General features: G+C 37.4%; 1 protein-coding gene across 17 annotated transcripts in view; it reads right to left on the bottom strand.

Annotated features, from left to right (window-relative positions):
- Positions 1-27,778, bottom strand: part of Lrrc7 (leucine rich repeat containing 7) — a 468,470-nt gene that overhangs the window by 202,312 nt on the left and 238,380 nt on the right. For all 17 annotated transcript variants that reach the window (XM_045138031.1, XM_045138025.1, XM_045138023.1 and 14 more), the window contains one exon: positions 26,961-27,017. In XM_045138031.1, coding sequence (XP_044993966.1) covers positions 26,961-27,017 — 57 coding nt within the window. The remainder of the gene's footprint in view (positions 1-26,960; positions 27,018-27,778) is intronic.

Genomic DNA, 27,778 nt, shown 5'->3' with positions numbered 1-27,778 from the left:
TGGTGCCTCATGCCTATAGTTCAGCTCTTGGGAAGCTGAGGACTCCATGTTCGAGGACAGCTAGGGTTAAACACTGAGATTGAGTCTCAAAAAAACAAAAACGAAAACCTTTTTTTATGGGAAAAAGTTTGGACTGAAAACAAATATTATTTTCCAATAAGTAACATCTTTTGCTAGTTTCTTCAGGCTTTATTAAAATACGTATAGTTTGTGTCGTAAAAATTAGGCTTGATTGGAAAATGATACTTGTACATATCAGAAAAAAATCTCTTATAAAACTAACATCTCTGGGGCTGGAGAGATGGCTTAGCGGTTAAGCGCTTGCCTGTGAAGCCTAAGGACCCCAGTTCGAGGCTCGGTTCCCCAGGTCCCACGTTAGCCAGATGCACAAGGGGGCGCACACATCTGGAGTTCGTTTACAGAGGCTGGAAGCCCTGGCGCTCCCATTCTCTCTCTCTCCCTCTATCTGTCTTTCTCTCTGTGTCAGTCGCTCTCAATTAAATAAATAAAAAATTAAAAAAAAAACAACTAACATCTCTGGAAATAATGCAGCAACTCAGATTAATATGCCATAGATACTTGGAATTAAATCAGTTAAGAAACCATCTTTAAAGACAAATTGTTATTCTTCTACACATGGTCACTTTTACTGATGGGGCACCTGCATTCATCATATTTGATGGGTTGTAGAATGAACAATTTCATAACTTATGGCAGATTCTTATCAAACATAATCTGAATCAATCATACTATTCCTTTAATTTTCTGTACACCCCCTAAACAGTCACCAATCACATATTTCAATTAATGATATATTTTTTGGTCACAATTTTTGAACTACTAAATTTTATTGACATAAATAGTACAATTTTATTAATGCAGATGATTAAAATACTGGATATGCTTGAATAGCAAAACACAAAGCAAATTATGATCTCTCAGATGAATGTAGTTATGGCTATACATAATATTAAATGATGATTGAATACTTTCTTTACATTAAAATTTTCTCTTTTCTCTAAAGAGACTTATATTTTCAGTTAAAAATGAAAATGTTTTGTTACAGTATTTTTGCCTACAGCTTAGTTAGTATACATTAATTTTAAAGCATTTTTACATAGAAAGGCAAGAAAAGTCTTCAAACCCACATGATTGTTAGTTACCTAAGCAGAACTTGGCACGTGATTAAAATGTAACTGTATAAAGTATGAACACTGGAATGTAATAGACAGAATAAGTTTTTTATCTCTATATTTTCTTAGCAGGCAACACATGAATAACTTTTTGTGAGAATATCTTGCCTTCTAGATTTTTCTAGAAGATTAGTTACATTTCTTCATTTTTGATACATTCTTATTTGGTTCACATTATTATTTTGGTCATAAAAAGACAATACAGCATGTGCAAAATATCACAAAAACTATCTTAATATTTTAAATATGTGACTGTATTTATTAACAAGTCACACATGCATGATGCTATACAGCTCACACCAAAGCTTAAGCTAAGTACATTTATTCTCCTTGTCTATTTTCCTTGGGTGATTTTGAAATGCATAACATAATAGCTGATACTTGAGACAATTGCATGTTACTGGTTTGTCTTGAATCTCTGCCTGATTATATGCCCTTCCAAAGGCCACACAGATTACTTAAGAATGAAATTGTCCAACAGAAAGGCAACATAGCAGTCAACATTCCCATCTCACTATGAAAACAGCTGAAATTCAACACCAGCTGAAAGATTGAAGCATTATAGCATATGGTTTGACTCTGAAGTTAGAGCACAGAACAAACAGTTTCCTTAAACATCAAGGGTAGCAATAGATAAATCTCCATAGGCAAGTAACATTTTAATCTTAAATTACTTTGTATAAAATTTTCTAGTCTGCATGTCATTTTGAGATTTTTTTCAAACAGTGAATTATGAGTATGCTTTTATTATAGAACATGGTCATTTGTCAGAGGAGTCTTTAGCTAAACAGCAGGAAAACTTCAACCATAGATTTTTTTTTTTTTTAACTTCTAAGCGGTTGAATTACTTGAATACAATTGTTTCCAAGTGAAATCAACATTTGAAATGCTTTTGTTCTAAAATACACATTTCAGCATTTTGAAATATTATTTTGATGTGCTAAGGTACTTCAAAGGAGCTCAATCGACATATGGGAGGTGGGTTACACACAGCCTACAAGCCTCTCCAAAATAAGGAGTGTGGTAAGAGGTAGAAAGGGGTGAGGGAGAAAATCTGTTCACAGAAATCAAGATAAAATTCTAAGAGAGCCTGCCATTTGGATTTTTGTTTTTACATTCCAGCTCACTATATAATGAAAAATAGGGAATTCCAGGAATGGAAAGTTGTCAAAATTTTGAAGCAAATGGCTCATATTGGATGGTGAGACAAGTTTTCATACAAGAGTTCAATATGAAGAGAATTGTTGGGAACTGAAGTAACTGGCACCTTGTTCTTACTTCTTTTTCTTATTTATCCTTATTTCTGTGCTTCACTCTTGTTTGACCTCACAGGAAGTATTTCTTCCTTTACTCAGCTAAGATATTTTCTGCCCTTGATTGCAGACCCCTAAGCCTCTTGTAGGAAGGAGCTCACCTTGCAGTATCCTTATCTTTCTCTCTGGCACTATCATCTGTACCTATCTACTTCTTACTTGTGTGTGTGTGTGTGTGTGTGCTGCACATAACCTGCTCTCTCCTCTCATGCAACTTCTGGTACAGGTCAGAATTATTTCTTATTCACTGAAGTAAATTGTATTGAGAAACTTCTGTATTCAGGTAACATATGAAGTGATGGGGAATGGGTCTTTATCTGGACTTTCTAATTTTTTTTTTTCTGTGAGGTGAGGCAGATTACATAGCCTAAGCTATTTTTAAACTCATTATGAAGCCCAGGCTGGCCTTGAATTCATGATCCATCTGCTTTCCTTCTGAGTACTATGTTACAGGTATGTGCCACATGCTGGCTATCTTTTACTTCCTTATAAGCCATTTTCCCTTCATTCCATTGATCTCTGAATTTTAGTCCTTTCACCATGGCCACATTTGGTGATAATGAAAGAATTTCTAGGACTGACTCTATACTTGCTTTTCTCTGGCCAATCTAACTTAAGGTGTTTGACTTGCCTGAGCTGCAGTGGTATGTTATTGATATAATAACACCCTCCTTAGCCTATGCTATTGATGCTGCAATTGAAACTTGCCTGTGCAAGTTAGAATTGCTGCTTGTGGTTTCTTGGCAACTAAAACATGATGAACTCCTTATTCTGTTCTCAGATTCCTCATTTCAGCTTCCTTAGATTTGCTCATTTCTGTATCTTCCTAATTTGCGTTCTCAGCTTACTGTTCTCCAGTGGATCTTTTAAAGTTCACCATTTGGCCTGGCTCTGTAGAAGGTGTTTTACTGATAAAGTACCTAAAAGGCTATGTTGGAAAAACATTAGCTATCTGTTCAAAATAGAAAGAACATTAAGAGAGGCTGAAGAATAAAGAATTTGCAAGGAGATCTTAATCAGAACTAAAATAAAAATTTTTGTGAAATTCCCTGTACTCAAGTTATGGCTTAATTATTTTTATACCATTGTCCCCAATAATATGAAGAAGTGATATATTATTCCTATTGTGAACTTAATATATAAATAAACCTAGTCAATTAACAAGTATTGAAAAACACAGATCATATTTCTAAAAAATATTCCAAGAATAACTCATGAAATCCCTAGCAATCATCATCAGAGCTATGCATTTATCATTTCAGACATGGGAACTTAATGGAGCTCTGACAGTAGGCAGTAATTACTGAAGGAGCACAGATGTAGAATTGGCATTTGCAGTAGCCAATTTATTTGCAAGCTAATTGAAAAGAAACTTTGCTTTGAATAACACCATCATGAGACCTGGTGATTGTTATGATTTTATTATGAGGTTTTCCTTTCATTTTCTTGGATACCTGGAGATATATATATATATATAGTTTAATCTGATAAGTGCTTGAAAAGCCTGATGCTACCAGAACCAAATTCAAAGATGATTTTATGCTCCTTCATGGAGGGAGCATAGGACAGGCCTTCCATCACCGAGTTGCTGCCACATCTCACACATGAGTTCTTCCCCTTCACACTGCTTTTTATCCCAGAAGCATAGCTCTGCCCTTTCTTGCAGGGAAATCCTGCCTGCTCGGAAAGTCACAGTTGTAAAGAACCCATGATCTTGGTGAAGAGAAAACAGGGAGAAGACTTCCCCTTTCTCTCATCTCTTACCATTTATTCTTTTATTTTATTTAGATCTACTAATGAAGGAAATAAATATAGCCAATTTTTGCCACTGCAAGACTCACCCTCCATGGCCCTGGATTCCAAGATCTGAGGGTAAGAAATAATAACACCTTTAAAGCTAAATCATCGTGAGTCTCATTACTTCAGCACTTGAAGATGTTCCATCCTACCCATTATAAAAGCCCACTATTGATAGCTGGATGCCTACAAATAAACCGCTCTCTTTCAAATTGTCCATCTATCACAAAGAGCTGATGGCAGTGACACCTAGGAATCTGTTTCCCTCTATCACTGCTGGTGGCTCTGAAGTTTTTCTGGTCACCCTGATTGCCTGTTGGCTCCTGAAATGACTGAAATTTTGCTCAGTAGCTCTATGTTTGTCATCTGCACATAGGGATCTGTCTTCAGGGGCTTATGCTCTTAAGGGCTTTAGATTCTTGACTATAGGAATCTGGTACTAACTAGTGCTAACACCTTCTACTAGGTACCCTTAGCAATTCCTTCAGTTAGGTTTTATGGAGATTTGTTCCTGGAATACAGCAGATATTTAATGAAAATTTTCTGGAAACTAGATGTATGCTTCTAACTGGTCAACGGAAGCCTCTGCTAAGATCATGGCTAAAATATAACACCACATATCCTTTTCAGACAAGGGAAGTTACTTCTGATTTCACTGAGAATAAGGTAGAAGTAGTCTGATGTAGCTGCAATGTTCTCAGGTGAAATGATTAGATTCACCTTATTTTCATACTTTTTTTTTTACATGCCCATTCTGTCTCTAGAGGCAGTTAACCTAGCTAAAATCCTATGGATTGTGAAGTTCATAGGCCCTAGAAGGGAAGCTACTATTGTTTGGTTAAATGGATTTCTTGTGCCAATCAAATTCCCCAGTAAATATTTTCATGCCCATAGATTAGTGCTGCTGTAACCTTTGATTAAAGAGGCTTCTTTTTGCAGTGGCATTTACTATTGGGGAGACTAGAAACTTCACTTTGACATATATATCACCTCCTCCAAGGCTAAGGACCACTGTGGAATAGGAGTAGAAGGAATACAGAGCAAGAGGATGGGGATAAGTGCTTTACAATGATGTCTTCCGGAAGATAAGTGGCTATTGCATTTATGACTTCAGGGCCATTGTTGTTACTCGCATAAGACCTGCACAATATTAGGCCCATAAAAATTCCATCCTGGATGGTGGAGGAGGGGAAAATAAGTTATAGCATATACTAGATCTTTTTTTTAAACTTTATTTTTATTTATTTATTTTGAAAGAGAAAGAGGCTTAGAGAGGGAGAGAGAGAGAATGGGCATGCCAGGGCCTCCAGCCACTGCAAACAAACTCCAGATGCATGCGCCCCCTTGTGCACCTGGCTTATGTGGGTCCTGGGAATTGAACTGGGGTCCTTTGGCTTTGCAGGCAAACACCTTAATCGCTAAGCCATATCTCCAGCCCAGCATATACTATATCTTGTTGGTTTCTATAAATACTCAAGTTTCCTGAATGTATGGTACAGTATTCTCTTTACCTGTCAGCAATTCCTTCTATCACTGACACAAAGGTTCTACCCATACCCTCTCTCATGAAGACCAAGGGGCATTGATAGTTTTTGTGCTAAGCAAGATTTCAACAGTAGTAGAAACCTTGCAAATTATCTTTTATCTGGTGGTATAATTGCCACGCTGCCTTGTCTGTGACACTTCCAATGCAGGGCTGTGAACCATTGCTATCCTGTAAACACAAGGCTGCAGACTGGCACTGTCCTCCAACAAAACAGAATAATTTAGTGCTCAAATTTCTGAGTGCTGACCGGTAATGTTTGGAAGATTCAAAATAGGCTTCTAGTATCCTGCTCTTGTCAATATACCTCTTAGAGAGAGAGAAAGGGAGAAAGAGAAAGAGAGAGAGAGAGAAAGAGAAAAAGAATAGGCATGCCAGGACCTCCTGCTACTGCAAATGAACTCCAGATGCATGCATCACTTTGTGCATCTGGCTTTATGTGGGTACTGGGCAATTGAACTCAGGCTGTCAAGCTCTGCAAGCAAGTTCCTTTATCCACTGAGCCATCTCTCCAGCTCCTCTATATATTCTTTTTATTTACTTTTTAATTCTTAACGGGGGGGGGAGGTGGAATATGGAGGCATCAGTGTCCCTTGCCACTGCAAACATTTCAGATACATGCACTAATTTGTGCATATGACTTTCTGTGGGTTCTGGGGAATCAAACCCAGGCCTGTAGACTTTGCAAGGAAGTGCCTTTGATTTCTGAGCCATCTCTCTAGCCCCTCTAATACATTCTTTTTTTTTTTTTTTTCAAGGTAGAGTCTCATTCTGGCCCAAGCTGACCTGGAATTCACTATGTCATCTCAGGGTGGCCCTGAACTCATGGTGATCCTCCTATCTCTGTCTCCCGACTGCTGGGCTTAAAGGCATGTGCCACCATGCCTAGCTTCTACTGCATTCTTAATAGTATCTCTTTATTGTTGAAGCAGGCAAGCATTGGGAATACTTTGGGCACCTGGACATTGCTTGGCTTGAGTAGAGAACAGATCCATTTCCTTCACAGTGTACCTAGTAACCTGTATTGGGCTGTGCAAGCATGCTGATTTGAACAATAAACTAGTTTTCTCCTCTCCTTAGCTTTGATTCTATGTGATCAGTATCTATTTAATTTTTTTTTGTTCATTTTTATTTATTTATTTGAGAGTGACAGAGAGAGAGAGAGAGAGAGAGAGAGAGAGAGAGAGAGAGAGAGGGAGGGAGAGAGAGGGAGAGAGGGAGAGAAACAGGCAGATACAATGGGTGTCCTAGGGCCTCCAGCCACTGCAGATGGACCCCAGACACGTGCGCCCCCTTGTGCATCTGGCTAACATGGGTCCTAGGGAATCAAGCCTCTAACTGGGGTCCTTAGGCTTCACAGGCAAGCACTTACCACTAAGCCATCTCTCCAGCCCCAATCAGTATCAGAATGATTAAGGAGAAACCCCTATTTATCATTTTATGCTTATGTATAATTGGCTGCACATATGATTAAGATCAGATGTATTATGGGAAGGAACAAATGCAGTAGAGGAAAATATTGTATAACCCAAACTGTCAATCAAACCAGAGCACTACACTAACTGTGCCCCTAGCAGTTAAAATCCTATCATGAGAAGTTTCAGACACTTCCTGTGGTCCCTGATCCTTCTCACTTTAGTACCTTGTGCCTTGGGATAATTTATACATTTACTATTGCTTTCGTTTTGATAAAGTGTCTTTCTGTATAACTACTTGTGTGCACCTTTCTTCAGTTCTTTGAGTAAGATGCCAAGAACATGAGACACCCAGAGACCACTGGCAATGAACCATGTTGTTGAATATCATTAGATATTTTTCACTTTGCCAGGCAAATTCATCTATTTATTAATCTCTCTAAGAAGTATCCTGCCATTTATTTTTGTATACTTGCCATAACTTTAGATAAAGGGTGGCGAATGTGAACTCATAGGGCCTCAAGGGAAACACACCAGTAAATAAATAATCATAGATAGTTATGAACAATTATATATTCTCATTTACAGGTTGAAGAGATAGCTTAGTGATTAAGGCAGTTGCCTGTAATGCCAAAAGACCCAGGTTCAATCCCAGGACCCACGTAAGCCAGATGCACAAGGTCACACATACACTTTGAGTTCATTTGCAGTGGCTAGAGGCCCTGGTATGTTCATTCTCTTTCTCCTTCTCTCTCAAATAAATTAATAAAGGTAAAAATTCTCATTTTCTATTATTAATATTTGGTCAGGAGAATACAGTAGAGAGATGATTGAGCCAATCTGAATGGGTTACAAGAGGCTGTCTAGAGTTGCTTGTCTCTGGAGTGAAAGGGAATTAGTTAACCAAAGAAGCATCAGGTTAAAGAAACCATAAATACCAAAATTCAGAGAAAAGGGTGTGAATTCGGGTGACTAAGAATGTAAGAAAGAGGAGCTGCTATGAAGAACGGAGTGAAAGACAGATAAAAGGAAGTCATTGAGAGCTATTATCTTCAGGGAGTGTTGATATTTTTTTCTAAGGTTATAAAGAAATAAAGCCAAATTAAAAATTTTAATATGAGGAGTGGCATTGTAGTTATATTTTAGCTTTGGACAAACAATAGAGGGTGACAATAGGCAGAAGAGAAATATGTGACTGATATTTTAGACTTGAGATAACAATAACTGAATTAAGGCAAAGACAATGGAGTTTTAAAAGAGGGACACAGGTCTGAGAGTTGGGACTTATAGCTGTAATTAGACATTTAGTTGTATGTTCATTATATCAATAACTTTCTCTGGTTAAATATCAGCTTAATGAGGGCATAGATAGTATCTATTTTAACCATCACTGTATGTTCTATACTTTACACACTATCACATAAATACCGCTTATTGAGTAAATGCCAGAATGAATGAATTTGAATGCTGTACTCATGTTTGTACACTTACATGCACTGGGCAGTCTGTTAAGTAGTGAGCATACAGTACAGACAAGTAAGCAAGAGCCCTGTCCTCATAGAGAAACCTGAGATAGTAGTCATCACTGTGATGTAGAAACTTGCTTGGAAAATTCTAATGATGGGAGTGGCTACACTAAATTAGAGGGTCATCAGAGACCTTTTATGGTGATATTTGGTTTGAGATTTGGATGATAAAAAAGAAGCCAGCCTCTGGGGGCAGAGAGTTCAGACAGAAGGAAATAAATAAATGAATTAGACAGATTTGACAGAACTTGTTGAATAACTGGATGTGGGTGTAAGAAATAGACTAAGATGAGTCACAGGATCTAGAAAATGTTATTTCTATTAGCTGAGTTTGGAAACACTCAAAGTACAGACCGTGATGTAGAGGATGAGTCCAACCGCCTGATGCTGCCTTTAAAGTCCCTGTGAGGTGTTAAGTTGCCATGATGGTGACTCACCTGGAAGGGGCAGTCTCTAAGAATGGCAAGGCATGAACCTTGCCTCTGGGGGTGGTTAGGACGCTTGTCTCTAGGTGAAACTCTTACATTGGAAGTGCCTTAGGCGATTATACTTGCTGAGTGTCTCTTGTTGCTATTCAAACCTGATTTCATGACTCATTATTCTCTGTTAAGGTGGACATCCAAAGCTACTGAGACTGCTGGCTACTGTAGCCTCAAGCACTTCTGTTAAAGGTGGACATCCAAAGCTAGTGTGATTATCATAGGGTTCAGCTGACAGTGGGGCCTCTAGGTTCTTCTCCATCCCTGCATGCCTCCTTATAATGATCAGTATTAATGCTGTTTCAATTTCTGGTTTTCACTTCAATATTTTCAAAGAAGTTTGATTCTTTTTAGGTCCCATTCACTAGTTATGCCCTGCTAAATAACTTACCTGTACACATCAAACATGTGGTTCATTTTTGTGCGTGTGTGTGTGGTGGGGGGATCCAGTTCAGAGCTGTGTGGTTTATTGTAAATAGGTTTCAATACTGTCTAGGACTAGGGACTCTTCATTATAAGTCATAGATAAGAAAGGCAGAGCCGGGCGTGGTGGCGCACGCCTTTAATCCCAGCACTCGGGAGGCAGAGGTAGGAGGATTGCCGTGAGTTCGAGGCCACCCTGAGACTCCATAGTGAATTCCAGGTCAGCCTGGGCTAGAGTGAGACCCTACCTCGAAAAACCAAAAAAAAAAAAAAAAAAAAAAAAAAAAAAAAAAAGAAAGGCAATGATTCTGCTTCTTTGCTAAGGATCCTTCCGCAGTTAACTCTGGAAGGTATTGTCTGAATAATGATGATCCAAGGTAGATAGAATGATGCTGTTTTATGCAGACATTACAGAACCTCCCTGCTAGACACAGCCACTGAGCTCCACAATGAAACACTATTTCAATAGAGAAGGTTCAACTGCATAGAATTTGACCTGAACAAACTACTCCACTTGTTAGATAACTTTCAGAAAGTGCCAGAGAGCTAGAATTTAGCAAATGATTATATTAAGTGTGGACAGAATGCATGCACTTGTCTGTGAACATATCGGACTGCAGTTCCAGCACACAGACACTGACACAGGCTGTAAAAGTAAAAGCATCTTGGTCACACTTATCATAGCTGGACGTGTCCATCAACAACCAGATTATCTTGTCTCTCAGAATGTCATTCCCTAAGGGACAGCTTGAACTTGACCTTCTATCTCCTTGGATGTATTATACTCGGTTTTACCATACATGCTTGAGACACTCCTGTCTTTTGGTTTGATTTAAAAAGCGTATGAAATAGGATGTTGTTTTTCAGTAGATTCCATTAAAATCTTCTCAATTTTCAAATTACCATGGGTAGATTTTTACTGACACTGTTTCTAGAATCAATATCTTGACACAGCCTTATTAAGTTGCCCCTATTGAATATTGTATATCAATGCCATTTACAAAATTTATGTAAAAAGCATTTATATTTTTCTTTCATAAGCCTTATGACTTTTCAATTAAATTTATTCTTTGCTATTACTCAGTGTTAGTTGTAGTAGGGAATGGATTACCAATTTCTGTTTCTTTCATTAATAATTCTTTCAAGAATGGACATAAACCACTATGGACATCCATGCATCTTACAAAATAATCCTTACTCATGTTAGTAGTGTGTTGAGGCTCATATTTTGCAGGACATACTATGATAACATGATTAATAGGAATATTACTATAACCATTAGTTATTTCTGCTCAGATTCTTAAGCCAAGCAGATCTATGTTTGAGCTGCTCACCTCTATGCAGTTGTGCAACACTGGGGTTGGAGGTGCAGCTTGGGATCAAAACACTGCTATAACAGGAGAGAAATCTCAGACTTGACCCCTGGCACTCTACAAAAAAATGTCAAGCCTAAAGGCAGGAAGTAAAGAAGAGAGGGATGGAGGGAGAAGGTTTGTGTGATATTGAGCAAGTTGCTTACTCAGCTCTCATAAGTCTTCAGTGTGACGTGGAAACATAAAAGATTCTATGGGAGTTGATTACTTTTGTGTCAATTATAATCAAGGCTCTCAACTTAGTTTATAGGTCAACTAGAATTATGCTGATTTTCTTAATATTGATTTTAGGGAGAATAGGAAAAACAAACATATGACGTAAAAGTATTTTGTAACACTTACCCAAAGCTTTGTCAGATTTTATAAGGAGGTAAATATTACTCTTGAACCAAAGTTGAATTTGAATTATTATATTTGATTAAAAATTATACACATATATAAAAATTAAAACTGAAGCAAGAATTCAGGTTTCTTGCTGCTAGTACAAGATTAAATGACTATGTGTTGCCTAAACTAACTGAGCTTATGTTTCTCACACACTTTCTCTTGCAGTCTCAAGTCTGCATCCAGTTTCACCTTGCATGAGTCTTTCCATGACAGCCTGAAAACTTATTGAAAATAAAAATTTTTATGTCAGGGATTGTATATAAAGGGGAAAATGAAGGGGCTAATTTTCACTGAGAACCCAAGTAGGTACAATTCTATTAAATTATGCCTTATTTGACAATGTTAGATAGATGGCAAATCAAATTCAGTGAGTTCCTTGTTGTTGGGGAGCATGCTGGTTAGTTTATTGCTGGGCAACATCAGCTTTCTTGGGACTGTTGCAATTGAGTAGTGGATGACTTGAAGGTTCTGCCAACATTTCCAAGCACAAGGATTTAGTAAGCCATGGAAATGCTGACAAGAGGTGTTGACAGCAACTCATAGTTGCATTATGGTATTCTGATGCCAAGTGCTTTAATTGGCCTGCTTCCCGAGCTCAGCATCCAGCCATTGAGAAGAGGCCGCTTTGTTTCTCAACACCTGAACCTGTCTTGTCATTTCATTCTCTGGAACTTTTCTGAGTTACAGATTGTTATAGAAGTTTGCTTTTTATAAAGTGTGTCAAAATACATTTTCTCATAAGGAAGAATAATCCAAGAATACATTCAGTTGATTTTTATTTTCTTAATAAATTGGTAATAGATTAATGTAAAAGAGAAAATACAGTCCACATTTTACTCAGGTAGCCTGTTGAAGCCACATTATTACATTGTGACTTTTTTTTGAAAAACAATAGATTTGGTACTAACAGGAATTTAAATTTGTGGTGACAGTATGTTCATAAGGTGGGGGAGTAGCTAGCAGTGATGTTACAGAAAGAAAGTTTGAACTACTAAGTCATCATTGACCAAGAGTTACTTGTAGTAGACATATAATTTATTTATTTATTTTAAAATATTTATTTTTTATTTGCAAGGAGAGAGACAGATGAGAGAAGAGAACGAGAAAGAGTGTGTGTATGAGAGAGAGAGACTGAGAAGAATGAAGGGTGAGCCAGGACCTCTTGCTCCTGCAAAGGAGCTCCAGAAGGATGGGATGGATGCTTTATGCTTCTGGTTGTACATAGGTATTAGGGAATCAAACTGGGGCCTGCATGCTTTTCAAGCAAGTCCTTTTGACCACTGAGCAATTTTTCTGGCCCAGATGATTTAATTAGATATCACAGAGCCCAACTTCCTTTCTTCAGTGCCCAGAATGCTTGGCATGAATTTTGGCACTGACACTTTCATCTTTAGCACCTGCCTCACCCAACAAGTGATCTTTGAGAGGCTCCCGTAGGCTGCACATTGTTTCCAATATGAAGAGGATAAGTAAATAAGATGTAGTTCTTCCCTTTGAAAGTTTACAGTCTTCTTGGATAATATACTCATAGACCACAGAATTAACATCACACAATAAATGCTTGCATATGAAAATGTACAAAATGCTGCCACAGTGAGCAAAGGAATAATTAATTGTGCCTAAAGGGTCAGGCAACACTATATGGAAGGTGATGTTTGGACTGTACTTAGAGATTCCTAGCAGATCAAACAGGAAAGAAGGAGGAATAAGACCTTTCCTCCATGAGTTTCTTCATTCTCACTCATCTTATTCCTCCTGATGAAGTATAAGCCCTGGATCTAGTCACTGCCCTGTAAGCTACCTCAGCTTCCCAGCCCTTCCTCCCCAGTCTGTCTTACTTGACAAAACACAGCAGGTGCCTGTTTTCCATGTTATCAAAATGTCTAGCTTTATTCAGCAGACTGGAGCTTCACTGGTTGGATCTCCTTCAAATGTAGACCATCAGTCTTAGACCTTCACACTGCATAATAGCTGACAGTATCCAGTGTCTCCACCTCCCCTCCCTCCAAGAGTGCTCTCTATGCTGCTCCTCCTCCATTTTCTACCACTCTCTGTTAAGTCATAGGTGACAAGCCTTTGTAGAGTATCCTTATCTTTCTGCTTCCAGAACCTCAATGGCTTTTGTGCTTGAAGAATCCCTGCTTCTACTGCATCCCTTTCCTTCATTTCTTCAAACATTTGCTCTAGTAGTCATCTCTCCTTTCTCCTGCAACATTAATTTCTTTCTACTGGACCATTCACACCAGTTTTCAAGGATGTTTTACTATAATCCATCTTAAAGAAATCTTTTCATGATGCTCTGTCCTTACCCAGTTTCTGACGTCTTCTCCCTGCTCCGCACTTGTCTCCCATGAATCTGCATTCCCCCCCTGCCACTCACTTCACCAAAGGCCTATAATTTCAAATCTCTTAAATAGAGTCTGAAGGTATTCAATATCTTTATAATAAAGTCAAATTATGCACAGTATTTTAAGAAGCACATATATTTAGACTGATATAAGTTAATAATTGCCTTTTAAGAGTACTAAAGTATAAGCAATGTTATTCAATTTTCTTTTGGAAGAAATTGTATCTGACATTTGAGCAAAATGAAATGTTTAATTTAGGAATGTTTCACTATAACTAGAAGTCAATAATTAGCCTTAATATTATTTTGATATAATTAAGATATAAAAGAATAGATTTTGTTAAATACTTGAACATTTCTATAATTTTTACATGTTTTAAAACTTTTTGAGGTAGAGTCTCACTCTAGCCCAGGCTGACCTGAAATTCATTATGTAATCTCAGGCTGGCCTCAAAGTTATGGAAATCCTCCCTCTGCCTCCCTAGTGCTGTGATTAAAGGTGTGTACCACCATGCATGGCTATAATTTTTTTTTTACTTTTTAATCAATCTATTCTATTGCATCCTTTTAGAATGAACATAAATTTCAAAGGGGAATGCTTGTTAAGAGTTGTAGTTTTTCAGTCTGATTAATTTTACTTTTAATCTGGTTCATAAAATTATACAGCATTTATTTTATAAGTAGAAATGATTGCTCTTACATAGCAAACATGAACAGAAGTCCTATTTAATCTATGGATTAGGTTCAAATTTAAAGAGAAAGGAATCGAATTACAATGTACTTAGGTAAGAGATTTGGGCTCTTTTGCATACAAACTCAGAATATAGAGCTAAACACAATGGAACAAGTATTTTGGAAAATTAGAATGTTTAAAAAGTTGAAAGGACCAACTAAAATGTCACATTACCAGAAAGAAATGTAAAATGTGCACCCAAAGAAATTAAATGTGTGAAGCTGCTCCCTTGCATGAATTTTATTTTAAATATTATTCAGCCACTGATCTTAATGCTACAGGAACTGTATAAAATCACAGCAACTCAAAACTATTCCCTTTGCATGTGTTCAGCAGAAAATTAAGTCTTTTAAAGTATATTTTGCATATTGAAAGACCTGAAATAACCCTGAGAAGCAAGGAGGAAAATGGAGACAAGAGAAAAACGGGAAATCTGTGAAGCTGGAATGATTTCATCTCTGCATCTTGCTCAGCCACTGTCAGGGATAGGTGGTTGCTTCTTTTGTCAGAAAGAGTCCTAGTTACAAGTGCAATTAAAGCTGGGGCAGCAGGGAAATCTAGTGATTTGTTGTGATTAAATATATCTGCCAGAATACAGGTTTCCTTCCTCTCTTCCTTTCTTCACCTAGCCATATAAGAACTCTGTTGTGCCCATTGTTGCTGCTATATACCCCTGCAAAACTTGCCACTGGAAAGGAAGCCCACTGGTCATCATTTGATTGCCTGGCATGAGACTAGGGTGCTAGGACATCAGATCAGGATGACAGAACTCTCACCAATTAAACTTATTACATTTCTTAGTAAAATTATAATCAGATCAAAATCTTGTGGAAACGTTGATTGAAAAAAAAAAAACTCCAGCAGAATTTCCAGGCTATCACCATGAATACAGACACTGTGGTCAATTTTATGACACAAGTGATGGGAAAGTTAAGGCTATTTTAGGTCCCAAGAATGATACTTGGAGCCATTAAATTTCATAGTTGCAGATCTTGAGAGGTGGTGAAAATGTGGAAGGCAGTGAAGGCTGAAGCACAGACTCCCAGTCAGGAAATGTCTGGGCATGGTTGTCTTTAGAAGGCTGGTAGTCATTGTGAGCCTCTCAGCTGACATGCATCCTGGAGTGTTTCTGTAAGAAAACTCTGAAAACTACAGGGAGTCATGGACTCTACCAGTGGGGAAGAAGGAGAAGGAGGCAGATGCACATTTGGTTGTAGAACTCAGTGGGAAGGAAATGCTCCGAGGTGGTATGTTACTGGGTAGTGATTAGTAGAGTAGGGAAAGAAACCATGGTTTATGTCGCTAATTTTTCAGAGAGCATGGTGGTATTATCATGAGTACACTGGAAAATGCCTCAGAGCTTGTGAGGCTTTGCTATGTGCTAGTGGGGAGAGGAGATGTCTTGAGCAGTGCACATAATACATTGCGACCTGGCTGATGGAGTGCTGGCCAGAGAACATACTCAGGCTGGAGAGAAGTGTTGGCAGTGCATCCACCCACAGCTGATCTCCGAGGGTGTGGGGGTAGAGCTGTTAGCTAGGTTCTCGGTGGGTATTTCTGGCTTGAGATAATGAGATCAAATCAGATATTACTGTGATGGTTCAAGACCTTGTCTTAGTAAAGAAGATGTGAAAGACAGTATATTTTCACATTAAATGTTTTAATTTCCAAAATGTGCTGAGTGAGTTTATAAGTGTACAAGAAGACACCAACGGTGGCACAAGCTTTTGTTCATGCTGGCTGGGTGTCTTCGCTAACTTTATCACGTCTTTCACTATAAGGGTTTGGCGAAGAAACTGCTAATTTAAAAATGAAAAAAAGTTCTTTACGATTTCATAACTCTATAATTAAACTTTTAAATACCTTATTGATGATTATAGAAATTTAGAAGAGTTCTCACTTAGTAGTTCTAAAAATCAAATGTCATATTAGCATCACATTCTATTACTGATTTTTGTTGTAATCAAAATACTAAAAATTAATGCAACTTCCTTTATAATGAGATAAAGTAAAACAAATATCTAATTAATGGCATTTAAAATTTTTTGAGAGACAGAGTGAGGGAGAAAGAGAGAGAAAGAATGGGTGTACTAAGGCCTTCCAGCTGTTGTGGATGAACTCCAGACGTATGCGCATGTGTGACATTGCATGCTTGTGTCACTTTTGCATCTGCTATACGTGGGACCTGGAGATTAAAACAAGTGTTTTTAGGCCTCATGGCAAGTGCTTTAACAGCTAAATCATCTCTCCAGCCCCTAGTTAATGGCATTTTAAAACATACCTAAATATTATAAACTACTTTTGTTTGAAATCGTCTTGACTCTAAATGATAGAAAGCATTATTTCATCAAAAATTACCCAAAACAGATTGCAAAGAGGTAACAATAAACAAGTCCTTTTTAAAATAAGACCACTGAGACCCAGAAAAGGTAAATACTTTATAAACAAGCCACAGGGCCTGGCTGCAAATCCAGGCTGTTTGAAGGCAAAGCATTATCCATCAAAGCACAATATGACTCTTCACAGGTGAGGAAGATCAGGCTAATTGTTCTGTTAGACACTAATACGGGAAAGCTATGACATTGGAGGGCTTTCAACCTTACAGTTCTATCAGCTAGCCAGTTTCATCTGTTTTTAAAATGTTTTTGTTTATTTATATATTTGAGAAGGAGAGAGAGAGAGAAAGAGAGAGAGAGAGAGAGAGAGAGAGAGAGAGAGAGAGAGAGAGAGAGAGAGAGAGAGAGAGAGAGAGAGAGAGAATGGGCACACCAGGGCCTCCAGCCACTGCAAATGAACTCCAAATGCATGAGCCCCCTTGTGCATCTGGCTAACGTGGGTCCTGGGGAATCGAGCCTTGAACTGGAGTCCTTCAGCTTCACAAACAAGCGCTTAACTGCTAAGCCATCTCTCCAGCCCCAGTTTCATCTTTTGGTAAATGAAATGCATGGGATTCCTAATAGCTATCAGTTGGAAATCTAAAGAGAACAATCTTGATTCTAAAATCTTGCATGTCTTTTGATCCCCTCTCTTTAGCCACATACTAGTCTTGTTATCACCTTAGTTAACCACAACATCCTCAACCAATTAAAAAAATTAATTGGTTGGTGGGACAGCTCACAATCTTTCCTTTCATGAATTTTTGAAGGTAAATGTTTGATATTTCATAAGATATTCTAATAACTATATAATTGCATTCAATTATAATTTACAGAAAACTTTTAGATGTACAATGCCATAATGTGGCTGGTTTGATTTGAAGTGAAATTAATCATCAAGTGAGAAAAGATAGTGGAACTATCTGGTTCTAAGTACAATTGTCTAAGATTAGAGGGCACTGATCTACTTTCCTTAATGAACTAGCTTGTTGTCAGTTTCCATAAAGAAAATCCAGAATGGATGGTACCATGGGTTCAGGAAATTGGTAAAAATGTGAAGGTAATATTATTATAAAAACACAAATATCCAATTATTTGTTACACTTATAAATAGAATTTCACAATCAGAGTCAATAGAAACATCATAAAACCATTCAGCTGGCCCTGACAATGGAAGCACTAAGGAATCTATCAGAGTATTTCACTGAGATAACTAGTTAAGTGCTATAAGGATGCAGGTTCACAGCTGAACACTGAGATGACAGGAGAGAAAGATGTGGTCATAGCCCTATAATTCAGGACACACTGACTTTCCAGACTTTCCCTTCATTATGTGGATAGCAATAACTATTCAAACATATGCCAATAGAAGGGAGAGCTTAAAAAAAGAAAACATGGAAAGTACATTAAATTGTGATAAACCTTCCAATGGAGTAGTCACCTAAGCAAAGGAGGAATTCATTTACAGAAGAGTAATCATTACTTAGAAATGAATACTTTAGAAACTGGGAAGATGCTTATGAATCTAGATACTTCTGCAGTAGTAGAAAATATACACCTTTGTGGTTCACCCACATGATCACGGAAGTAGAAGCTCTTCTAAAGACCCAAACATGTTAGCCCATACATGCAAACTGTTACTTTATCCTTCAGGTTAATACATATTTCAGAAATGAAACCAATAATTTGCTCTGTGTTGATGGTAATTTTATCTTGGTGGTAATTTTGCCTTGGTAGAATGTAAAAACACATAGTTATCTTGGAAATCAGTGTGGTAAGCCACAGAGAAATTTCATCAAGTTAAAAACAGAACTGCCAGGCATGGTGGCGCATGCCTTTAATCCCAGCACTTGGGAGGCAGAGGTAGGAGGATTGCCATGAGTTTGAGGCCATGCTGAGAATACAGAGTAAATTCCAGGTCAGTCTGGGCTAGAGTGAGGCCCTACCTCAAAAAACCAAAAATAAATAAATAAATAAAATTAAAAAAAAAATAAAAAATTGAACTAGTATCCAGAAATCCTCTTTCTAACTATATATCCAAAAGAATTAAAGTCAGATCTTAAAGGTAGATCTCACATGTTCCCTGCATTTGCATCCAGAACACCCTCAGAATGAAAACCACATGTGTGTAATAGCAGGTGAATAGGTAAGTTAAAAAAGGTGTGTACATGCAACAGAATATTATTAAGCCTATAAAAAAGAAAGAAATCCTGTCATAAGTGACAAAATGGATGGACCTGCTAAGTGATTTTTTAAATAATAATATTTTTTTTAAGATTTATTTATATTTATTTATTTATTAGAGATAGAGAGATAGGGGGAGAGAGAGAGTGAGAATGGGCACACCAGGGTCTCTAGCCACTGCAAATGAACTCCAGATGCATGCACCACTATGTGCATCTAGCTTACGTGGGACCTGGAGAATTGAACCTGGGTTCTTAGGCTTTGCAGGCAAGCACTTTAACTGCTAAGTCATTTCTCCAGTCCTAAGTAATTTGATATAGTCACAGAAGGATTCATACTTCTCATCTGTACTTCTCTGAGGTGTGTAAGATGGTCACGCTCACAGGGCCTAGAAAGAGGATGCTGGGTACACATACATGTTCAATTATGAGATAAGTAGGGATGGAGACTTGCTGTATGTGGTGCCTCTGCTAGAGCATGTACCAGCACACTCAAGAGGGTGGACTTCAGAGTCTGGCTTACAGATACTCTTTCTTCACATCCAAACCAGGAAGTTAACAGAGACGCACACTACCATCTACTCTGCAGAGCTGCTGAAGTTTGGTCAGGTGTACCAGTAATGATGCTTTCAGCAAACCAAACTCACATGGTTCTGCTTCTTTAGTCTGGGACAACCACTCAGTCTTCTTTTGATTCTCATAAACAGAGGCCTCTCCCCCACAGTGCTTCAATGTGGCTCTGGTTTACTTTACATGGGTGCTTCCCAGGAAGTCTTTGTTCAGAGAGTCCACTCAGGGAAGAACATGTTGGCACCTTTTAAAAATGTGCATGCATGGTGCATGTACATGGCTGCGTGCTGCACGTGTGTGTGTGTGTGTGTGTGTGTGTGTGTGTGTGTGTGTGTATGCCTGTTGTGTACGGGTTGTTAGATATTCACAGTAGGACAACATGGAGTTTCTGAAGCTATGTTTTCAGTGGGAAAATCACTTAATAAAAGCAATGATACTGAAGGAATGAAATCCTATAAATGCTAGACCCATCATTTGTTAGTGTAAATGGGTAAGTAGTTTAAAGTTAATCTTACTAATTTTCTATTAAGGAAAACTCAAAATTTTAGGTATGATGATAAAATATAATCTGATTATCAACTCTAACAAATATTCCTCAATCACACTTTTTTGAGTGGATAAACTAGAAATGATAATAAGATTTAAAATTCCACTGTAGACATGAAAGTGCAAAGGTGATGGCGGAGATAGCAGAGGGAGCAGAGTATGGTGAAATTAGAGGAGCAAGGTCAGCCAGACAAATCTGTTCCATCTGAAGGAGAGCTCTTCTGGGGCTCTTTCACAGAATACTAAGTGTTTGACTATGACTCATTTTTAAAAATATTTATTTATTGATTGATTGATTAATTTTCATGAAGAAATAAAAAGTCAAATATAGATGGAGAGAGAATGAGAATGGAAGTGCCAGGGCCCCCAACTGCTACAAATGAACTCCAGATGTGTGTGCCACTGTGCATCGGGCTTTACATGAGTACTGGGGAATTGAACCTGTGTCATTAGGCTTTGCAGGCAAGCCCCTTAGCTGCTTAACATCTCTCTAGTCCCAACTATGACTTACTTTATATAAAATGTCAAATAATTTATTTCTAGGTGAAAATAAAAGCACAAAACTATCAAGGAACCACAAAAATATTAGAAATAGATTCTAAAAATTACAATTTATCACTAAAATTTTCCAGATTCTATAGCTTTTATTCAGATTCTCAGAGTATTCCATTGTAGGGATAAACTCTAAGAACAAACTGTGGGAATATTTCTTATGGACCTTACAAATAACTTTTCTGATACAATTGCTATGAAGTGCTACATTACTTACTTGCATCTTGCCTTAAAGTCAATCTTATGTAAAGCACTCACTTAAAGCAATGTGGTTAGGTTTCCTCTGCTTTGGTATACCTTTGGCCTGAACAGCACAGAGTTGGACTATCTACTCAGAGTAGACATACATGCTTAAGAAGTGCTGATCATAGCACTGAAGATAGCAAGGTCAGTAACTAAGGGCCACAAATCTGTTGAAGGCAATAGGTGGGCTTAATGTGACTGCTCTTGTGATCTGAGTGGATGTGTGTTTTGGATTATCAGAGTCAAGAAGTTCATACAGCTAAATCCCTTCCTTTAACAAATGTTTAAGGATTATCCAAAGTTGGAAGTCCCTTATACTTTGCTTATACAATGTATTGCTTGTTCACTGATTACTGGCTTTGGCTGTTCATTAAAAATGCCAATGAGTTCTTGTATATAGAAGAAGCCACAGCCGCAGCAAAATCAGAGCAGCAGTGACAGTAGATGCAGCAGGTTTACTAATGGCTTAAACTAAACTTTTCTTCAGTTTCTTTTTTCCAAGGTTATAGCTAGAGACAGCTAGCCCACTTCTGGGCTGGATATATTAGAAGTCAGTTCTCCCATTTTTCAGGCTCTGCTTCTAGAAGCAGTTTGCCCACTTTTGGTTAGAAAAGTTTCAGAGGTTAGTCTTCTTTAAATTCAGGGCTATTCCCACCAAATAGGACAGTCTATGACCCCTTTGAATCTCTTCTTCCACTGACCAGTGAGGTTCTTACATGCCAACCTTACTGTTTTGTATATGATCACAGGATTTATTTTACTCATTGACCTTTCAAAGCAGTGCACCAGGAAGGCTCTGGGAAGGCTCCTGTCTTGTTGGTGTTCTGAGACAGAGGATTGAGGTGTTTGCTTCATGCCTGTGTGTATGGAAGGGCAGATGTAGACAGTAATATTAGCTTAAGACAGGTCTCTTTTACTTTATGTTACTCCATATTCTCATAATTATCACATATTTATTTATATGAAGAACTTTATATCAGATTAAAACAAAGATTTAATCTTTAACTTTAATAAATTACTAATGGAAGAGGCTTGAACTTGGAGATATTAGAATTCTTTTGAGATATTAGATTTTTGGAGGGGTTATGAGGTAGGGTCTCACTCTAGCCCAGGCTGACCTGGAATTCACTATGTAGTCTTAGTCACCACACCTGACCAGAACATTTTTTGTTTTACAAATATGGAATGGTTTTACTTATAGATAAAAAACTCATCACTATTACTAGCCATTTATTCATTCATAAGCCATCATGTTACCTCTGTAGAAATTGTTCCCAAATTTTATTTTGAAAATTTGTTTTTGTTGATGTACCTTTATATATTTATATATATTATTTACTGGCACTATGTCACATTCCAATAAAAAGCAAATAAGTTTTATTTATTTAATGCTTTCTTCAATATTTTAAATATTTATTTCCTTAATTTGGTGTTACTCTCCTCCCTTGTCATGCCTAAACTATTATTATGTGTGAAGCTGACACATATAGATAAGGGAGAAAGGGAGAGAGGAGAGAGATGAGAGAGAGAGAGAGAGAGAGAGAGAGAGAGAGGAAAATTGATTTAAAGTTCATATCTAGGCTATCAGTCTGCTAGTAATCAAGAGCTTCAGTCATTTTTTTTTTTTCTGGCTGAACAATGTTCAGCAAAGACTCAATTGATGTAGTCAGATTCCTATATAATTTTCTCTGAAGAAAAAGTTAAGGGACACAAATGCCCAGATGCTATGGCAAGCATCTCTCACTGTGATCCTGATTCCATCTTTTCTCTTGTCTACTAACTGTTGAGTCAGCAGTGGTAATGGTACAGCCTCTCCTTAATGGTGCTTATGTTTCAAGTCGGCAAAGAGGAAATAACAATCAGAGAATCAAGCACTACAAAGACGCTGAAAGGGAACAGTGAGGAGATAACAAGACTAAGAAAACTTTACCTGATATGACTGGGGAACGTCTCTGGGAAGGCATCCTGTAAAGACAAATGGGAACTACAAGGACCTGCAACACAAAGATGTGTGGTAGGAGAGTCCCTGACATAGGAGCAGCCAAGTCCTGGTGGTTCTGGAGCAGGGGCAAATTTCTGTTCAGGAGGAGCACACATCTAGCTAAAGAGTTCTTGAAGACAGGAAGCATGCCCTGAGAAAGATCTATGGTCTTGCTTTGATATCTCCCACACATGATGTCTCCCGTACACTGTCAGAGTTGGATTGCTAGGCCAGCCAAGTGGTGCATCAATCATGGTATGGAAGAATCGCTATAATGGCCTCTATCCACCCCTGTCTCCAAGAGTCATGTCTTTGTCTACATCTATCAAACTGTGACCAACACCACATGGCAGAAGTCATGGTATGCTACTTCTGAGATCAAATCATAAGGATTTTGTTTTCCCTCCCTTTCCTTCTCTCTCTCTCCTATTCCTGAGATGCTAGCTGCTAACTTGAGGGTAGTCTTCTGTGATGTTTTGAATGAATGTCCCCCAATTGATTCAGGAGTTTATTAAAGATTGTGATTTAGCCAGGCGTGGTGGTGCATGCCTTTAATCCCAGCACTTGGGAGGCAGAGGTAGGAGGATTGCCGTGAGTTCGAGGCCATGCTGAGACTCCATAGTGAATTCCAGGTCAGCCTGGGGTAGAGTGAGACTCTACATGGAAAAAAAAAACCAAAACAAACAAAAACAAACAAACAAACAAAAAGATTGTGATTTAGATCTGCAGCCTTCTGGCTGGAGGAGAAGTCACTGTGGGCAAATCTGAATCTGGATCTGAATTCCAACCTAAGGCATGCAAAGTGCCTGAGTTCTGCCTGAGCTCCCAAGTGTGCTTGCTTATGATGTAGGTGGTGGCTTCTCTCTCTCTGCTTGGACCTATAGAAGTGGGCCAGCTTCTTCTGCCATTAAGGAACTTCCCCTGGATCAGTAATTCTCAAATAAATCCCTTCCTCCATAACCGTGCCTGTCTGGAAGTTCATCCCAGGGCATGAGGCTGTCTGCTACACCTTCTATGGCTAAGAACCAAAGCCTCTTATCTACCAATGGGAAGCACACCTGCTTAGCAGCACTTGAGTGAGGTTAGAAGTGGATGTCCAGAGGGGAGGGCACTACAGCTCCATCAATAGCTCAGCTATAATTGTGTGAGTTACTCTCAGACACAGTCACCCAGAATCTAGTCTCTCCTCCATTCCTGAGCCTCTGAGACTCTTAATGAAACAAAGAAAGGAAGGAGGAATGGACGAGTAAATAAAAAGTGTAAAACAAAGAAGCCACTGAAGGATGGGCTTTCCTTCACAGATCATGTTTGTTTGAACTTGTACTGCATCCCCACATTCTGATCACCATTCAAAGGTTAAGAAGGGAACTATTTTTTCCATGGGAAAAACGGTACCATTGGGTCTTAAGATTTTTACTTTGGATCATAGAGTTCTTTTCATATATTTAACTATCTCTGTTATCATACATAATGAAGGCTCAACTGTTTCAATGAGTTCTTGAACAAATGTTTATCTGAGGGCTTAACTTTCATCACTCTGTGATATACCTAGAGGAGTGACCATACAGGAATATTGTAAGATGATTGTAAACACTATTTCTTATTTAACTGAAACATTGAACCTAGAAATGTCAAGTCTATAAGTTTGCATTTAATGTATATCATAATTTTTACATACATTTACATTTTGCATAGATTGTCAGGTACATATAGCCTTTAAGACAATTTAATTTAAGAAAATAAGATAGACATCATTTAAGATTTACCAAATACTAATTTACCAAATACAGCTTGCTTATATTCTGGAGGAAATCATAACTTATCTCTTTTCAGAATAGTTACTATGAAACTAAACTTGTTTTCCCTAAAACCACATTTTTACTTCTATTTTTATTCAAAGTAGAAAATGAAGGAAAGTAGAAAGCCCTCATATAGCTCTGTTATCAGTTTAGCTTGGTGTTCAAGATATAATGTCTAGTGAGAATGCAGTATGATAACTTCACAAGATTCTTATATTCTCATTCCATAGACACCAAAACTAAGATGTAATCCTCCATGTATTTTATGACTATATTTGGCTCGTTAGATTTTTGTTGATACAGTATAAAATGAACATACTAGATTACAAATAACTGCAAATGTTTCTCAGAATGTATAAGTTACATAAGTTATATGTGCATAGAATTCTACTAGAGACCCAATGTTCACTTTTAAGAGATGTTCACGTTTTTCCATTTCCAAAAATACTAACCATATTATTCAACTTAGTTTAATTCTATTTAACACTAAGTCATAATCTCAATGCCTACAAAATACCTAAGTACCAATTAAGAGACCTGTTACTCATTTTTCTGTTCAGTTTGTAGTCATATCATATGAAGCCCATATTCACTCCATATTAGATTGGAGGCTTTTATTAAAACTTATATTTTATAAATACATACAAAATCCTGAGAATCTTTATCAGGTTTGTTTTATAGTTCTAATCTGAGCCATTATTTTAGAGCAGTGCAGGTTCTCCTCCACTTACTTAGTCTTGTTTCCTTGACTTCAAAGCACTTATTCATATGAAAAGAAACACTCTACTTCACTTAGCTTTCCACTTAGCCATGTGTCCACTTTGAATGTAGCAAACAAAAGACAGAAACAGGGGCACCAACTGTGTTTGCAGGAGATGATCACTAGCACCAAAACTCTCATATGTCCATCTGTTTTCTCATTCAATCCCAGAAACAAAGGCTTACTCAAACTGTGTTATGGAATACATCCCTTCTGTCTAAGCTCTTGTCCTAAGTACCATACATGAAGACATGTATAGATGTGTTCTTTGTGAGTATAACTAAATTAATTCTAGACCACTGTTGGAGATTATCATCAAATCTATGCCACGGGGATGGAGAGATGGCTTATTGGTTAAGGTGCTTGCCTTTGAAGCCTAAGGACATGGGTTCGACTCCCCAGATGCACATGGTGACACATGTGTCTGGAGTTCATTTGCAGTGGCTAGAGGTCCTGGCATGCCCATTCTCTCTCCTTCTCTCTCTGATAACTAAACTAAACTAAAATATTAAAAATCTATGCTACTATATTGCAGTGACTAGTTTTCATGCATCATATCATATAAAGTATACTTGAAGGTACTTTATTGGTATATATAGCATAAAAAACAATGAAACTCAACCCTGATTTATCAGAGAATGAATTCAAAAGGAAAAACTAAGGTTAAATTAGTTCAACTGAGGAATGTGTCTAAGTCCTGTTGCAATAGAGAATGAATTACTATACTCAGTGTCTTTCTATAAAACTGAAGGAAAGTAAAAATAGTAACACAGTACATATTTTAATTGTCACATACAAATCATATGGATTCATTTGATTAAAATCCCATTAAAACTAGTTTCAAACCTTGAACAATAATTATTTCTGTGCAACATAAAATTCCATTATTATGCATGAATAATGGAAAGCGAGGTGAATCAAAGCATTTTATTAAATTAAACAGTGCATAAAATTAGCTCTTGTTTTAAAATATTTTTTTGAATTTATATAAACCAAATTTTCAATAGCATAAAGGAAAAATTTGCATGAAGATGTAAATATTGATTTCTTTTTTTGTAAATCATTTTAGAATCCCTTGAAAATTTTAGATATTTTTTCTTTAAAACTTTCTGGCATTCTTGATTCAAAAATTGAAAAATATCATAAACTACACATTAACTTATAGTATTAAGCATCCTTTTAGGTTGAACCTTATGAAATTAGTTACTAGTAATGTTGCTGTATCTTGTGGAGTGTCTTGAGCCATGAGGAGAACCTTCAGTGAACCCTCTTAACCTTTGTCATTTCAACATTTTACAGGACAGGAAGCAATCTTATTTAAGTACAATTCAGTCAAAATGGAAAAACTGGCAGAGTGCAATTTGTCATTTCTAGATACTGAAAAATCACCATTGAACATTTAGAAAATATTCAATCACTTACTTTGGTAGAGTTTTCAAGTGATTTTCTCTTAACTCCAAGATGCGCAATTTGACAAGTCTGCACAAAAGAGTTTAAAATTATTCCCTACTACTCCTGCATACGAACACGAGAACACTTGCATGCCACAGTGAATTGCCATTATCACTGTCCAGGTGACGGCTCACATTTTACTTTCCTGACAGATACACACAGAGACATATGCAAACTCATGAGGAAAGGGGTTAAGGTCATTCACTGAGTGACTGCTCACATTTTACTCTTGTGACAGACACACACACAGACATATGCAAAGCCATGAAGAAAGTTATGGCCCCATTGGGAAATGACAAAACACCTGCCTAGAAATGACTTCATGAAGTAACTTTGAATTCCAGTCATTTAAGTCTCTAATGTTTAATAAAAATTCAATCACTATCATTCTTAATGACTCTGCACTCAACAAATTGTTGAATGTATAGTAAATATCAGATGTATTCATTAAAATATAGTAGTACTTTCTACAAGAGGCCATAGGCTGATTTGAAAGATAGAATAGCACAAAGATGAAAACTCTTAGCTTGATGTTAAGACAGACTTGTGTAACACCTAACAGTTTCATATTAATTATACAAGTGAATTAACCCTGTATGACTTTAGTTTCTTCATCAGTAAGTATATAGTAATAGTATCAAAGTCTCAGAGTTGAAATTAAATGATGTCATACAGGTAAAGCAATTCCTAGCACTCAGAAGTTGTAATAAATACATGTTATTACTAGTTTCCTTGAACACACATGTTAATGCTATAATTACTCTCTCTAATGAGTTTTAAATTTCACT

This window comes from Jaculus jaculus, chromosome 19 (assembly GCF_020740685.1).
Source record: "Jaculus jaculus isolate mJacJac1 chromosome 19, mJacJac1.mat.Y.cur, whole genome shotgun sequence".
In the NCBI taxonomy this organism is placed as follows: Eukaryota; Metazoa; Chordata; class Mammalia; order Rodentia; family Dipodidae; genus Jaculus; species Jaculus jaculus.
This window is presented reverse-complemented; position numbering and strand designations above follow the sequence as displayed.